This window comes from Ailuropoda melanoleuca, chromosome 11 (assembly GCF_002007445.2).
Source record: "Ailuropoda melanoleuca isolate Jingjing chromosome 11, ASM200744v2, whole genome shotgun sequence".
NCBI classification, from domain to species: domain Eukaryota; kingdom Metazoa; phylum Chordata; class Mammalia; order Carnivora; family Ursidae; genus Ailuropoda; species Ailuropoda melanoleuca.
This window is the reverse complement of record NC_048228.1, coordinates 71,330,246-71,344,351: the sequence shown is the minus strand read 5'-3', so window position 1 is coordinate 71,344,351 and position 14,106 is coordinate 71,330,246. Positions and strand designations below refer to the sequence as shown.

Sequence of the window (14,106 nt, the reverse complement as noted above, 5' to 3'; positions counted from 1 at the left end):
TGGAACATTGTTACATAGAGATTTGTGTACTTCATTTATTCAGTTGGATGTGTGCAATAACATGTTTTTCAACCAAATTGAATTTTAAACTTAGTATTCCAGGTCTTGCAGGCTATGTAAGTAAGAGTGTCATTATGATACTCATCTGGTGTACTTATAAATGGTATGTAAAATAGGGAATCACAAAACTTTAAAAATAAAAAGAGTTACAATTTGAACTCTTAAGTTCTATCAGAATGGTGAATGATAACTTTTGTGCCTTTAAATCTGCAAATTAAAGTAATTTGACTCTTGAGGACATCGTGTTTCTGGTTTTCTCCTTCCTTGGTATATTTGCCTGAAACAAAAAGCAATGCACAATGTTAATGCAACAGGAAAGAAAATTTTATATCATTAAGAAGATTAAGTAATAAAAATCCTGCATATTATAAGCTACACTTTTTTTTTTTGTCTTTTATTAAGCCTTTATTTTTAGAGCACTTTCAGGTTTACAGAGGTTTTTCATTGACCCCTGACCCTACCCAGGCAAGGCCTCCCTCATTCCACATCCCCCACCAGAGTGATACATTTGTTACAACTGACAAACCTATACTGACACATCAGAATCAAAGTCCATATTTTGCATTACAGTTCACTCTTGTGTTATACATTCTAGGAGTCTGGAGAAAGGAATAATGGCATATAGCCATCATTATGGTATCATACATCCTTTTGAGCAGCCCCCAGAAAAGCTGGATCTCTAGACATTCCGTCCAATTCTATAAGCTACACTTTTATAGCTTATGCTCAGATAATCCAAAACATGATTTGTATTTGGGCTTTTATGCTTAGTTTGAATTGTTAAGTTCTGAATTTCTCAAAACTTTACATAATTATATCTCCAGAGACAGCTTCCCTGCTCTTTGTTAAAACTAGCTATATCTATATTCTCTCTGCTTTATTCAGTTAATTCTCAGTACCAGCACTTTACTCAGGGTTGTTCTCCCATGCCCTCATATATGTTCTTTATTTGAACTGTTCTAGCACCTCAAAGCTGTATGGAAATTAAAAAAAAAAAAATTCTTCACAAAAATAGAAGAAAACCTAGGATAAAAATGTTAATAGAAAAATATATTGACCATATCTTAAACTTTGTGATAATTACTTGCCTTCTCTACTGGTAGAATTACCATTGTAATTACCTGCTGATTCCCTAGAATTTTTACTGTAGGTGAATTATTCTTTTGTTTTCCCCAGAAATGGATAATTAAGGAAAATATATGGGGAAAAATAATGAGATTCTGATCACTAATTTACTTTTAAGTAGAAAATATGTATGCAGTTTCATAGTGGTGTATTTCAGTATTTGAACAGTATATAAGCAAAAGGGAAAGCAAGGTACCATCCTTTTTTTTTTCAATTGCAAATACTTGTTTATTTTTATATTTGAAGCTATAATGAAGCTTATTTACAATTAAAATGCCATAAACACTTATTTTAGTGTAAAATCGCATTAGTCACAAGAATATTTTTGGAAAATAGTAAATCCAGAATTTTATCACATTTAAAACTTAAGCTTATTTTATAAAAATATTTTAAAGCCATTTGTTTAAAAATAACATTATATTTTGTAATGTATTATCTATTTTTCTTAAAATTTTGCATGTATCTTGATCGATAGTAATGTATGTATGTGTTCTTTTAATTACGAATGTGTGTATATATATAGTTTTCATAATAGCCTTTTTATTTTGATATAGAATTATTTATAAATATTATAATACCAAGTCTCATACATTTTATACATGAATCAGTATTTTTTATTTTTTGTATAAATCGGTTAGTATAATAGATGTTGCATTTTGTTTTCCTTTAAATTTTTATTTTTCCAGCCCTTAAGTGGTAAAGCTTTGGTTCTTACTTGCTGGTCTGCATGAACCTAACTTGCAAGGTTGCTGTTATTTCCACTTACGGGACCACTTCTTTTGCCTTGTACTATGCCAATGACTGTTTTTATATGCTTATTTGCTATGGCTGCATTATTGTGGATGCTGGCATTCATATATGAAAATTATGAGAGTTCTAATATATTTTCATTTTTATAGCTGTTACCAATTTCCAACTTCTTTATTTGAAATGTGAGTAACTTAAAAAGTTTAAGAAAACCAGAGCATTGCAGAGGTCATGGATATATATCATTTTCTCAGTTTCTCCATTTAAAGGAAGCGATGTTTGTCAGGGACAGAGTTTTTCAAAAGACTAGTGCCTTCCTAAGACTACTAGAGTTCGAGGTTCAGTAGGAAATTTAGGTTTCAGAAAGATACAGGAAATATGGGTTCAGAAATAAGAAAAGGGAGGAAAACCCAAGACAAACTGCTTGTTTAAAAGAAATTAAATGCTCGGGGCGCCTGGGTGGCGCAGTCATTAAGCGTCTGCCTTTGGCTCGGGGAGTGATCCCAGCCTTATGGGATCGAGCCCCACATTAGGCTTCTCCACTGGGAGCCTGCTTCTTCCTCTCCCACTCCCCCTGCTTGTGTTCCCTCTCTCGCTGGCTGTCTCTATCTCTGTCAAATAAATAAATAAAATCTTTAAAAAAAAAATGCTCAAACTCTGGTTAGTATTTTTAAATGTTTACTTTCACATGAATTATCTCATTTGAACCTCACAACAACCCATTTCTTATTTTTATAGAGAGGAAGCAGAGATCATATGTGTTATACGTGCAATGATAACTAGAAAAGTGCAAAACCAAACGAAATTACTCCCAACCCCTCTGAGTCCCTTGATTTCCTCCCAAAAATTGTTTAGATTACATCATGCTGACCTAAGTGCAGATGAGTAGGCGTCTTGGGAAATATTACTGTATGACTCTATTGGAGCATCAACTATAAATACTTTGTGAATTACCACAAAAGAGTAAAATAATCCAGTGTAATATTTATCCACTTACTTACATTTAGTCAAATGGAAGAATATCTTTGCATAGGCTACAGAGTATTCCCCCAGGGAAAAGGTATATGGTCAGTACTCCGGATGTCTCACTGAAGGGGGAGTGTCCAAGGCAGTTGTCAGCTTATGCATAACCAAACTGCCCTGAGGCCCATGGGGAAGGAATTCTCATCCAGATTTCGCTTGGAACCAAACATTAAAAGATTACACTTGAATTTTACATAATTATGAAACATAAACTCAAAGAAATAAGTCATAATAAATCTGTGTAGAATTTCTTTTTAAGAATAAGCAGTGCAATGATGAGTCAATTATCTAATTACAAAGAGATTTTATAAATGTTTTTCTGACATTTCTGTAAATTTTGATTGAATACATCTGGGAGGAGTACCCAGCATCTATATTTTTTAGAAGTGCCTCAGCTGATTCTGGGGTAAATTCAAGTTTGAGAACCACTAGATTAGACCTCTACTCTGGAGGATCTTGAGTGCTTAGTTCAGATCTCTGGATTTTATCCAGACACTCATGTGTCCTTAATTATTTGACAGATATTTATGGGGTATATGTTATGTTCTAGGCACTGGGATTATAAATACAAATGAGACAGCACGTGCCCTTCAATAGCAGGGAGTGATCGGCAGGAACTTCTGCGGGAACAGAAGAGAGGCATTAAACTCAGCAGTATGAAGAGGTTTTCAGGAAAGATTGAAGATATCTTTCCACTAACTCAGGAGGAGCTTAAGAGACTACATGAAGAAAGGAAAGACAGGTCTACCTAACAGTGGGATTAGTAATGAAGTCTTAAAAGTAACACCCTGATTATAGTGGTTTTGTATGACGAGAGTGTAGGGTGCAGCAGGATGGCTAGTGGGTACAGTAATGAAGGATGAGAGAGATATATCGGGCACAGATTGGGAATTTTTTAATATATTAAGGAATTTGGTTTTCATTCTATAAGTGTGAAGAGCCATGGTACACTTTTAATCAGTGTTACTTCTTAGAAAATCCATTCTGGTAGCAATATGAAGAATGGATTAAAGTTCAGGAGAGACCAGAAACCATTTAGAAAGCTATTGTATAATCATGGCAAAAAATGAATATCTGGGGGCGCCTGGGTGGCACAGCGGTTAAGCATCTGCCTTCGGCTCAGGGCGTGATCCCGGCGTTACGGGATCGAGCCCCACGTCAGGCTCCTCTGCTGGAAGCCTGCTTCTTCCTCTCCCACTCCCCCTGCTTGTGTCCCCTCTCTCACTGACTGTCTCTATCTCTGTCAAATAAATAAATAAAATCTTTAAAAAAAATAAAATAAAATAAAATAAAATAATTACTAGAGAAAACCAGATTTAAAAAAAAAAAAAAATGAATATCTGAACAAAGGCAGTAGTGCAGGAAGTGATGAGATCTGGATGAATTTTTAAAATGATGTAGAAGATATGTGACTTGGTGACACTGAGAAGATGGGAGGTGGAGAGGAAGAGAGGATTGAAAGTTGACTCAATTTGTAAGCAATGAAAGCTTCAAAACAATGTCATTGCAGAGTTGGGGGGAACAGCGGACATTTTACTTAGCAGTAATTAACATTCTTTTATAGTGGTGTATGCTTACTTAGTATTTGGGAGCTGGAGATTATTTTTAACGTCTTCCCATATGACAAAATTATGTTCAGTAATAATGAAATAGAATGAATTATAATAACAATGGAGAAAATGCAGACAATGAGAAATAATTCTTTCATTGAGCATTATTTTATAACTATCAGTAAAAAAATATCAACATTTTACAGTACAAAAAAGGTATTTTTAAGTCACTTTTTTATAAAAAATTATGTTTTTACGTATTGGTTGGTCACAGTAATGAATATTATAGCTTTAGTTTCTGGAAATTTGTCAATAACTTCTTCAGAATTGATCTTTACATATTGAAGCTCAAGACACAGTATAGCCAGATTTATCAATTTCTCTTCAGTCATATTGACTGAAGAATAGTCTTCAATTTTTAAATCTAAAAGCACAAAGCAACTGTTACACAAGTAAGGAAATATTCAATATTAATAAGTTTGGCAGAAATTCATAAAATTCCATTTTACAGTAAATTTCAGAAATTGGCATCTTGTCCATATCTTAGTTCCTTTGGGGATCAAATCTAATGATTTTTAAATATCTTCACAGCTGAAAAAATTTAAATAATAGTCACATATAATAACAGTCAAAGTAACTCACATTCTGTTTCATTGACGTTATAATCACTGTACCATCGTTTATTTCTAAGCTGTGTAAATATAGGAATATATTATTGTACCACAGGGGTTGGAGGCACATGATGTGCTAAGTGAGCTTGATTTCACATCTCTATGAACCTACTCTGGAAAGAAATGTGTAGCTGAATCCGCCTGTGTTAGGGGAGACCATATAACTGGGAGTTCTCCTATTTATTTTTCATGTGAAACGCAGTGTACATTAAAAGATAAGTATTAAAATATATTCACTTAAATCTTTCATATATGCTATTAAAAGGCAACAGTACCTGCCAAACTTTTCTTCAGGGAGGAGCATTTTATTGCCAACCTTGATTATTAATCTGGAACATGATGATAATTATAAAAATAGACCAAGCTGGTTTTATTTTTGTTCTGAATTCCTTACAGACCATTCACTCACTGCCTACCTGCACTGGAGTTGGGGGGTGGGACAGCACTTCACTACCCTTTCCATGATGCACATGACTAAAGTGGAAGGATTGGATGTAGGGAAACCCAAAAGGACACTGTTGTAATCCAAAAATAGGGTGATGAAATTCTGAATTAGGTATTTAGGAGACAATAAGAATGTAAAGGAAGATGTCAACAGAACTGCAGAGATGACTAAATGGATTTAAAGAAAACTTTGAGCCAGAATGATTTGGAAAATGGTGGTATGTGTTTAACAAAAATACAGAGGCTTTTGGAATTGGTTTGTGGAGGAAGATACTAACCTAAATAATGGTAGCATGAGAGAATAATATTTTTATTGTACCATCTTTGCTTTTCATGGAAGGGTTTTGCTAATTTGGAATTCTATAAATATTAAGAGAGAAACCAGGGAAACAATAAGTATTTTTAAACAGCTAACACTGAATTCTATTATTGTAGAAAGATTTGGAGACTTTCCGTTTACTACACTTCATCTGAAAAATGATTTTTGTCTTTAGAAGACTGATCAAATTAAGAGTGATAATTCAGATAAAAATTTAGTTTTCTTATTTCTATTGGCAGTCAGATTCTTCATATTACCATTGTATTGTGTTTATTTGTTATGGATGCTGTCGTTGTGACCCATGAAACTTGAGAGACAAAGTCCATTGGAGTTATCATAGCTATTAATTTAAGTAGGACCTTTCTAAAACAGATTATAGCTGATTTTTGATGTTAAGCCCTCACTAAAAAAATTTTAATGGTTAATAGGTATTGTGGATTGCCAGTATACATACAGTTACCTTTCGTCCTCATTTACTCTATTCCAGTCATAGTGGCCTACTGCCTGTTGTTCAGATATACTAGGCACACTCTTACCTCAGGTCCTTTACCATTTATTTTCTGTCTCTCTGCAGTGCTTTCCCCAGATATCTATATGGCTTTCTTCCTTCAGATCTTTACGCAAATGTCATCTCAGGGAAATCTTTTCTGATCACCCTATTTATAATTGCAATTTAAATCTCCCATTTTCTGTCTCCCTTCCCTACTTAGTTTTCTCCTTAGCAGCTATCACTGTCTGGCTATTTGACTCTTTATTTCCCCTTTCCTTTCAGAATGTTAGTTCCATGAAAGCAGGCATTTTACCAATCTAGTTTTCTACTGAACAAATCCATTGTTCCTAAAACTGTACCTGAAATAAAGTAGATAATTAACTATTGGAAAGAATGAAAAAAAGCAGCAGTGAATGAGTAAATGAATGACACTATGAATGGTTGAAAGCATGTATGAATAAATATACAAATGGAGAATATGCAGTGATGATAGGATCCTGTATTCCTGTGGGATAGATATGAGGTAATTATAAAATTGATTTTAAGTTGGAGAAGTTTTTAGTAGTCTTCCTGGCAATATTTAAACTGAATTGGTATAGTATTTAGCTAAGTAATGTGTGGAGTACTGTAAAATTTGAAGTCAAATACATTTATTACTCTTCAAAAATATTTACTATCAGACAGTGAGGAAACAATAGTTTTTTAAAAGCATTGATAGAGTTAAGCAATAGAGCAAAAGAGAAATTCTCCATAATTCTCTTTGATGATATTATCAAGTATTCCTTTGTCAACCCGATGATTGTTTAAATGCTGGCCAGATTTATGGCTGTGGGATCTCTCTCTCTTTCTCTCTCTCTCTCTCTTGCATATATCCTAAAAGTCCAACTTCTAAATCAGTAGAGTGACATTTTAGAACCACTTAAATAGGTGGCTGTACTGGCAGGTGTGGGTCTTTTCAGTTCAATGAAACTATAGTGAGTTTTAACTCTGGATGGCTCTGAGCCGCTACATACATGCCAGTTTTGAAAGTTTCGTTGCAGTTGATAGATTAGGAGTTTTGAAGAAAGCTTAGAACTCCTCATTGATCACTTTAAGAAGCAGGTGCTGACTGCTCCAAACCCGTCAATCCCAGCACACACTATGCACCCCCCAAAACACACCCCCATCCACCCCATTTAAAATGTGCACAGGCCAGACATGTTGCTGCCCAAAGTCTAAAGCACAAATTAGTTTTATTCTACCGCAAGATGATGTTGATTAGATTTTTACTTCCTTGAGGACCTGCCTAGTTCTGAGTTTTCTTCTCCTTTTTGAGTATGGGGATTACTGTTTTATGTTAGGGCAATTCATCTAACAATAACTGCTTTGCCAAAGTCTGCTTTTTTGCATTGAACAAGTACTACTTTTATTTTATTCTATACTGTGTGCTTGTGTTCATCACTTTTACTTAATTAGCTTTATATTCTTTGCATCCTGTAGCATGTTTGCCGGTGGTTTGTTTTCTCTTTGATATTTTGATTGGTTTACATATTGTAGATTTTCTCATCTGTAAGAAACTGTTTCTGAAAGTATGCACTTTGCACTAAGATTTCCATCCCTTTTTCTTTTCCGACTTAATGCACTAAGCATCACTTTCAGATTCCTCTGCTTCTAGGTTTCTAACATATTTTCACCTTATGGTTTCTGTTCCTTGATAAATTCTCAAGTATGTATTAAAATATTCAAGTTTACAGAAGCTATAGCCTTTATCTTGTCCTTCCAGGCAAATATTACAGTTCCTTATTTTTCAACAGCTTCGCAAAGGCTGAAAAATTTGCCTCGTACTTCCCTCAAAGCCAAACAGTTGCTTCAAACTTCATCTACAAAAAGAGGTAACTACAGCCTCTTACTAAGTTTTAAATTTCAGCAAATGATCTAATAGTTAAATCTCATACCTTTTGGTATACTGAGTCATTGATGTCTATAGGGCACATTTTAGTCTTTTTTTTTTTTTAATTAAGTAATGTGGATTCATCTCTCTTACTTGGATAAATCCAGAAGAAACTTATTTTCTGCAGAGGTATGTATTGGATTGCTCTTCTTTTTTTTTTTTTTTTTTTTAAGATTTTATTTATTTATTTGACAGAGATAGAGAAAGCCAGTGAGAGAGGGAACACAAGCAGGGGGAGCGGGAGAGGAAGAAGCAGGCTCATAGCAGAGGAGCCTGATGTGGGGCTCGATCCCACAACGCCGGGATCACGCCCTGAGCCGAAGGCAGACGCTTAACCGCTATGCCACCCAGGCGCCCCTGGATTGCTCTTCTGAAAGGAATAAATGATATGTAGCATTTTCTATTAGAGAATTTATTATTTTTCTTACCAACCTTAAACTGAAGGTCATTGTTTTAACTTAATGTAGATGAACTAATAAGTGCTTTAAAATGAACCAAATGCCAGACATTTTGTATTTAAATTTTTTTCTTCTGACTTTTCTTCTTCTGAGTTTTGGATTTACTTATCTGTAGGATGAAATGGGAATGCTTGCATATTAGAAGTTGATGAATATTAAATCACAAGTTGTTGTGGTTAACTGGTAATGTTTGGACTATTTAAGGGAGTGGTAGCTTTTTAAGAACTGAGAGTTGAAGTATATGAAGGTTGGACAGCAAAGCTATCATACTGGTTTGAAGAGATTGGATGTATGCACAGCTAGAAAGAAGTAGAATTGGGGAACATACCATGGAATTGGGTAGGACAAGCAGTAATAAGAATGAATAGAAGCCTCCAGAGGAAATGGGACATAACAAATATAAGCAATGAGGAAAAATATTTTCCCTATCCAGGACATGTAGATTTCCTGACAGTTTCAGAACTCAGTAAATAACAAAGATACATGAGGAGGATAAAGAATTAAAGGACGTTATGTGGAAAGAGGAGGTTTGAGATTTGATTGTTGAAGAAAAAGATTTAGTTAATATGGGTACAAAAGCACTGAAATACATATTTTAGCATGTTTGTTAATGTGTAAATATTTTAGTAATGATTTGGTGGATTAAATATGATTTAAGGCAATAGTTTTAGACATAGAATCTGAAGGAAAGAGAATAGTATGGAAATGTTGGATGTGTAAATGTTTGTGTTTTGAATACCAGAAGTTGATCGTAGCCCTCCAATACAAATGTCTTTTGGTGCTACTGTCAGAAATAAGAATGTATAGGGGCGCCTGGTTGCTCAGTCGGTTAAGTGTCTGCCTTTGGTCTGGTCATGTACATGGGGTCCTGGGATCGAGCCCTGTTTTGGGCTCCCCACTCAGTGGGAAGCCTGCTGCTTCCCTTCCCTCTGCCCCTCCCCCACCTCAAATCCATAAAATCCTTAAAAAAAAAAAAGACTGGATAGTATATGTTCTTTTGATAGAGAAGAAGGTGACTTATGAGGTATTATTATAGAAGAGGATCCTCATAGAAATTATTTGAGGATCATAGGCTTCTTTTTTGAGACTTCTGGATATTTTTGAGTACTTGGTGAGAGGTAATGAAAACAGGAACATGAAAAGATTGTGTCTAAAACAGGGCAAGAGATTACTGTATCATAATAAAACATAGGACTTTAAGTTTATATAAATTTTATTTGTTGTATGCCTATGTAAGCTGCTTCATAATTTGGGGGAGATCAGGTAGGTTTAAATAATTTTAAATTTTTATTTAAGTATTTTTTTGCTGTTTATGAGGTTAAGAAAATCATAATTTCTGGCTGGTTGGTGTTTTTTGTTTTTGGGTTCTTTCTGGGTTTTTGCCTATGGGAGTTACATATTTTTGTGACTGAGCCACCAAACTTCCCCTCCATGATAAGATGACAGGAAAACCCAGTCTTATAATTCTTACCTCTAGTTGTCTAGTTAACTTAGTAAAGGGAAAGAAGTCTGTATGTTTGTGTGTTGGGTTTTGTTGTTGTTTTGTTTCTTTTTGTTTAATCTCTTAGTTAATCCAGACTCATATTTTTTGATTGGTATTGTGGTTTGGGGATGATCATTTTACACCACTAGAAGTTCTGACCCCCCGCCCCAAAAAACCTGAACCAATTGAAAAATGGACACAGATACACAATAGGATTTAAAATAATTAGGTTAGGGGTGCCTGACTGGCTCAGTCAGTAGAGCACGTGATTCTCAGTCTTGGGGTCTTGAGTTCTAGCCCCATGTTTGGCATTGAGCCTATTTTTAAAAAATAAAAATAAGATATTAGGTTAATTACTGGTAAAGATGAATCAGAGAGTATGTCTTGGATCCAAGGCCAAATGGATTTTCTAATTTCTCCTCATATCTAGACTTTGAAAAAGAGAGGTCTGCACTGGACTGTGGGATTATCTATTCTTATTAGGTATGTGAGGCAGTCGAGATTCAACACTACGTGTTAATAGGTACCTTTGGCACTTTAAACCTGGACTAGAGAAACATGGGACTGGATAGTAAATTGTGACATAAACCAGTTGTCCCATCCTGGGGATGAACCTGTAACATCTTCTAGAAAGTTGGCGTACTTATTTTAAGGATTCAAAGGATCATGGGAGGAAGGAGAAGGTCATTCCCTTAACAACTTGAAATGTGGTCACTATGATTTTATTTTTTTAGAGAGCACGCATGTGTAAGTGGGAGGGGGTGAGGGAGAGAGAAAATCTTAATGCAGGCTCCATGCTCAGCACGAAGCCCTAAGTAGGGCTTGATCTCATGACCCTGAGATTGTGACCTGAGCCAAAATTAAGAGTCAGGTGCTTAACCACTTAGGCACCCCAGTCACTTTGATTTTAATTACATTTAGTAGTAGCTGGAGTTTAAAGATGGGAAGGGAAGTAAGAACTGTGTTGCCTGGCACAAAGAGACACACCATAAACATCTGTTGAATGAACACAGTCATGCCACTAACTCAAGCAAGGCTGGACACATTCCTCTTTGCATTTTCTTATTGCAAGGTTTGGGGGTTTTTTTTGTTGTTTTTTTTTGTTTGTTTGTTTCTTCAGCCCATCCCTCTCTTTGAAGGAAAAAAAAATGCATTGTGTATTGTTAAGGCTTCGTGGGCGTGACTGCTTAAACTGCTCTGACAAAGAGATATTCATTCCTATTTAGTTGGGAGTTCAGTGAAGTGGAGGTAAACAAAGTAGAGACCTCACCGAGTCAAAGGGAAAAAATAACTACTTAGGAAAAAAATGCATAGGTCAGAACAAATTGAAACGTAGAAACATACTTTGGAAGGAAAGAGGTGGCAACTTAGGATGAGTTAGCGATGGTAGTTGTCCAATACTGCTTTAATTCACTGAATTTTGGATATTCATATAAGGTGAGATAAACAACATTTATAAGAGGCCATATTGGTAGGAGTTTAAAATGCTGTTTGATATCAGACTATCTGAAAATGGCGAACCTAGGTATTTGGCCATTACCTTGGACCCAAAATTTAAAATTTCTTGTATTTGCTTTTCATTAACAACTATTTATTGAATCTGTATCATAAACAAGATACACTCATTACATCCTTCCCCCTTTCCCCCCTCTATGTCTCGTCCCTCTTTACTTTTTCTTCTATTATAGTTAGGGTCAAAGCTAGTCTCTGCCGTATGGAGTTTTTAGATACAGTTAAAATGATAGGAGTTGCTCCCGTTCCCATGGTTTTATTATATAAAATTGAGAGAATGGGAAGGAGAGGGCACGGGGCTCCCTCCAAACATACAAATTCCTATTAGCCATTTCATGCTGTTTTTGGATTGATAATTGAGTAGATTCTACTTACATTTAGCGTTAAGTCCTTTGTGATTTTCCAAGATCTATTTTTCTTCTTTAGTTACATCTTAACTACATCTCTCGATTTCTTTTGCAGAGAAAGTCCTAGATCAAAATTTTCTCCTCTCTGAAATTTGTGCCTTTATTTTCTGATTAAAAACTGACTGCATTTTAGAAAATTGAAGTTAGAGCTAAAATGCCTTCCAAGATCACCCAATTTCAACTAACCTCATTTTATTCTTTTTCCTTCCTAGCCCTCAAGTTTATAGATAAGGCAAAAATGCTGCTACCATTAGAGGAAACACTTTTTATAATAGTAAATCTGTAGCTTAGTGCACTTCTTTACTTTCTGGTTTTCCCCTCAAGTTATACGTTAACCTTGTTAAAATATTCCTCTCCATATTCTGAGATTGTAGAACTTTGTGACTTGTCCTTTCATATTAACTCTAGTGCATTTTTCTAAGAACTTAGGATTGACAAATTTAAAAGGAGTTCTAATTTATAAATGTTTAGTTAAACTTTGTTATTTTAAAATACAACACAAATTCAGAAAACCATATAATGCATAGAGAGTGTAATGAATTCTTTATAAGGCAACCCCTTAGTGACCACCATTCATATCAGAAGACTGTAACTTGCTACTTCAGAAACTACCTGTCTGCTTCCAAACACAATCCTGTCTTGACCCACTCCCCCAGAGTATGTATGATTTTTATCATCCAAGAAATGAAACTGTAGTTCTGCCTCTTTAACATATGTCTTTTTACATTTCTCTTGATTTATAGTTTTCTTCCAGCTCTTTATTCCCCTTGTTAAGTTTGTTTGAAGAAACCACCAGATCATTTGCCGTATACATGTGGATGTAGATCCACAGGCTGGATCTTGCTGATATCTTTTACATGGTGTCATTTAGTAGATTTCTCTGTATTTTCCATAAATTGGTAATTGGATCTAGGTGCTTAACTGGATTTGGTTTTGCTATTTTGGGCAAAACTGCTTCATGCAAGATTTCCTCTTTTTTTGTGTGTTATTATCAGTCATTGATGCTTAATGCCTATATCCTTACTCTATTGGGTATTGCAGAATCGGTTTATTTCAATTCTTTTTTTTTTTTTTTTTTTTTTGGTCAAAATAAAGAGAAACTTCCCTTATTCTTTGCTCATGCAGCAGTATACTTTCATTAGGAAATTCTGAATAAATGCTATTCTTTCTCACTATTTACCAGTTACAAAATAAATTGACAGTCTACCATCCTCCAAAGGTGACCCATATTTTTCTTAAATATTTATCATTATGAACTTAACAGATTCAGACATTTTTATGTGTTTTGATTCATTCTGGATATTTTCCCAGCTTTGGTGCAAGCTTCAAGTTGACCCTCAAGTCTTTTTGACACAACTGTAGTAGTCTAATAAATTCTTGCTAACTGGTATGACAGGATAGGCACATCTTCTACATTTCCTGCCTCAGAGCTGGATTTAGTCATTTCTCCAAAAGTCCTGATTTCCTTTGATGGGAAATGGTTTCAAAACCAAAATCTGAGTTTTTAGCCATATTAATTGCTACTGGGTTGGTCATTGTTCCTAGGGGTTTTTTTTAGTTACTAGAGCTAGTAAATATATAGATTCGTGTCTGTGTATTTTTTAAGATTGAGTGCCTTAGGGGCGCCTAGGTGGCACAGCGGTTAAGCGTCTGCCTTCGGCTCAGGGCGTGATCCCGGCGTTGTGGGATCGAGCCCCCCGTCAGGCTCCTCTGCTATGAGCCTGCTTCTTCCTCTCCCACTCGCCCTGCTTGTGTTCCCTTTCTCGCTGGCTGTCTCTATCTCTGTCGATTAAATAAATAAAATCTTAAAAAAAAAAAAAAAAGATTGAGTGCCTTAATGAATTCATGCTGATACTTCCTATTCAAATTCAGGGCTTAAGGGTAATT

The 14,106-nt window shown here is 35.2% G+C and overlaps 1 protein-coding gene across 2 annotated transcripts in view; it reads left to right on the top strand.

Moving 5' to 3' along the window:
• SLAIN2 (SLAIN motif family member 2) overlaps positions 1–14,106 on the top strand; it is an 82,996-nt gene that overhangs the window by 50,027 nt on the left and 18,863 nt on the right. Inside the window, exon 7 of one of the 2 annotated variants that reach the window (XM_034671843.1) lies at positions 8,223–8,300. The exons of the other annotated variant lie outside the window; for it this stretch is intronic. Coding sequence (XP_034527734.1) covers positions 8,223–8,300 — 78 coding nt within the window. The remainder of the gene's footprint in view (positions 1–8,222; positions 8,301–14,106) is intronic. 2 annotated transcript variants of the gene reach the window in all.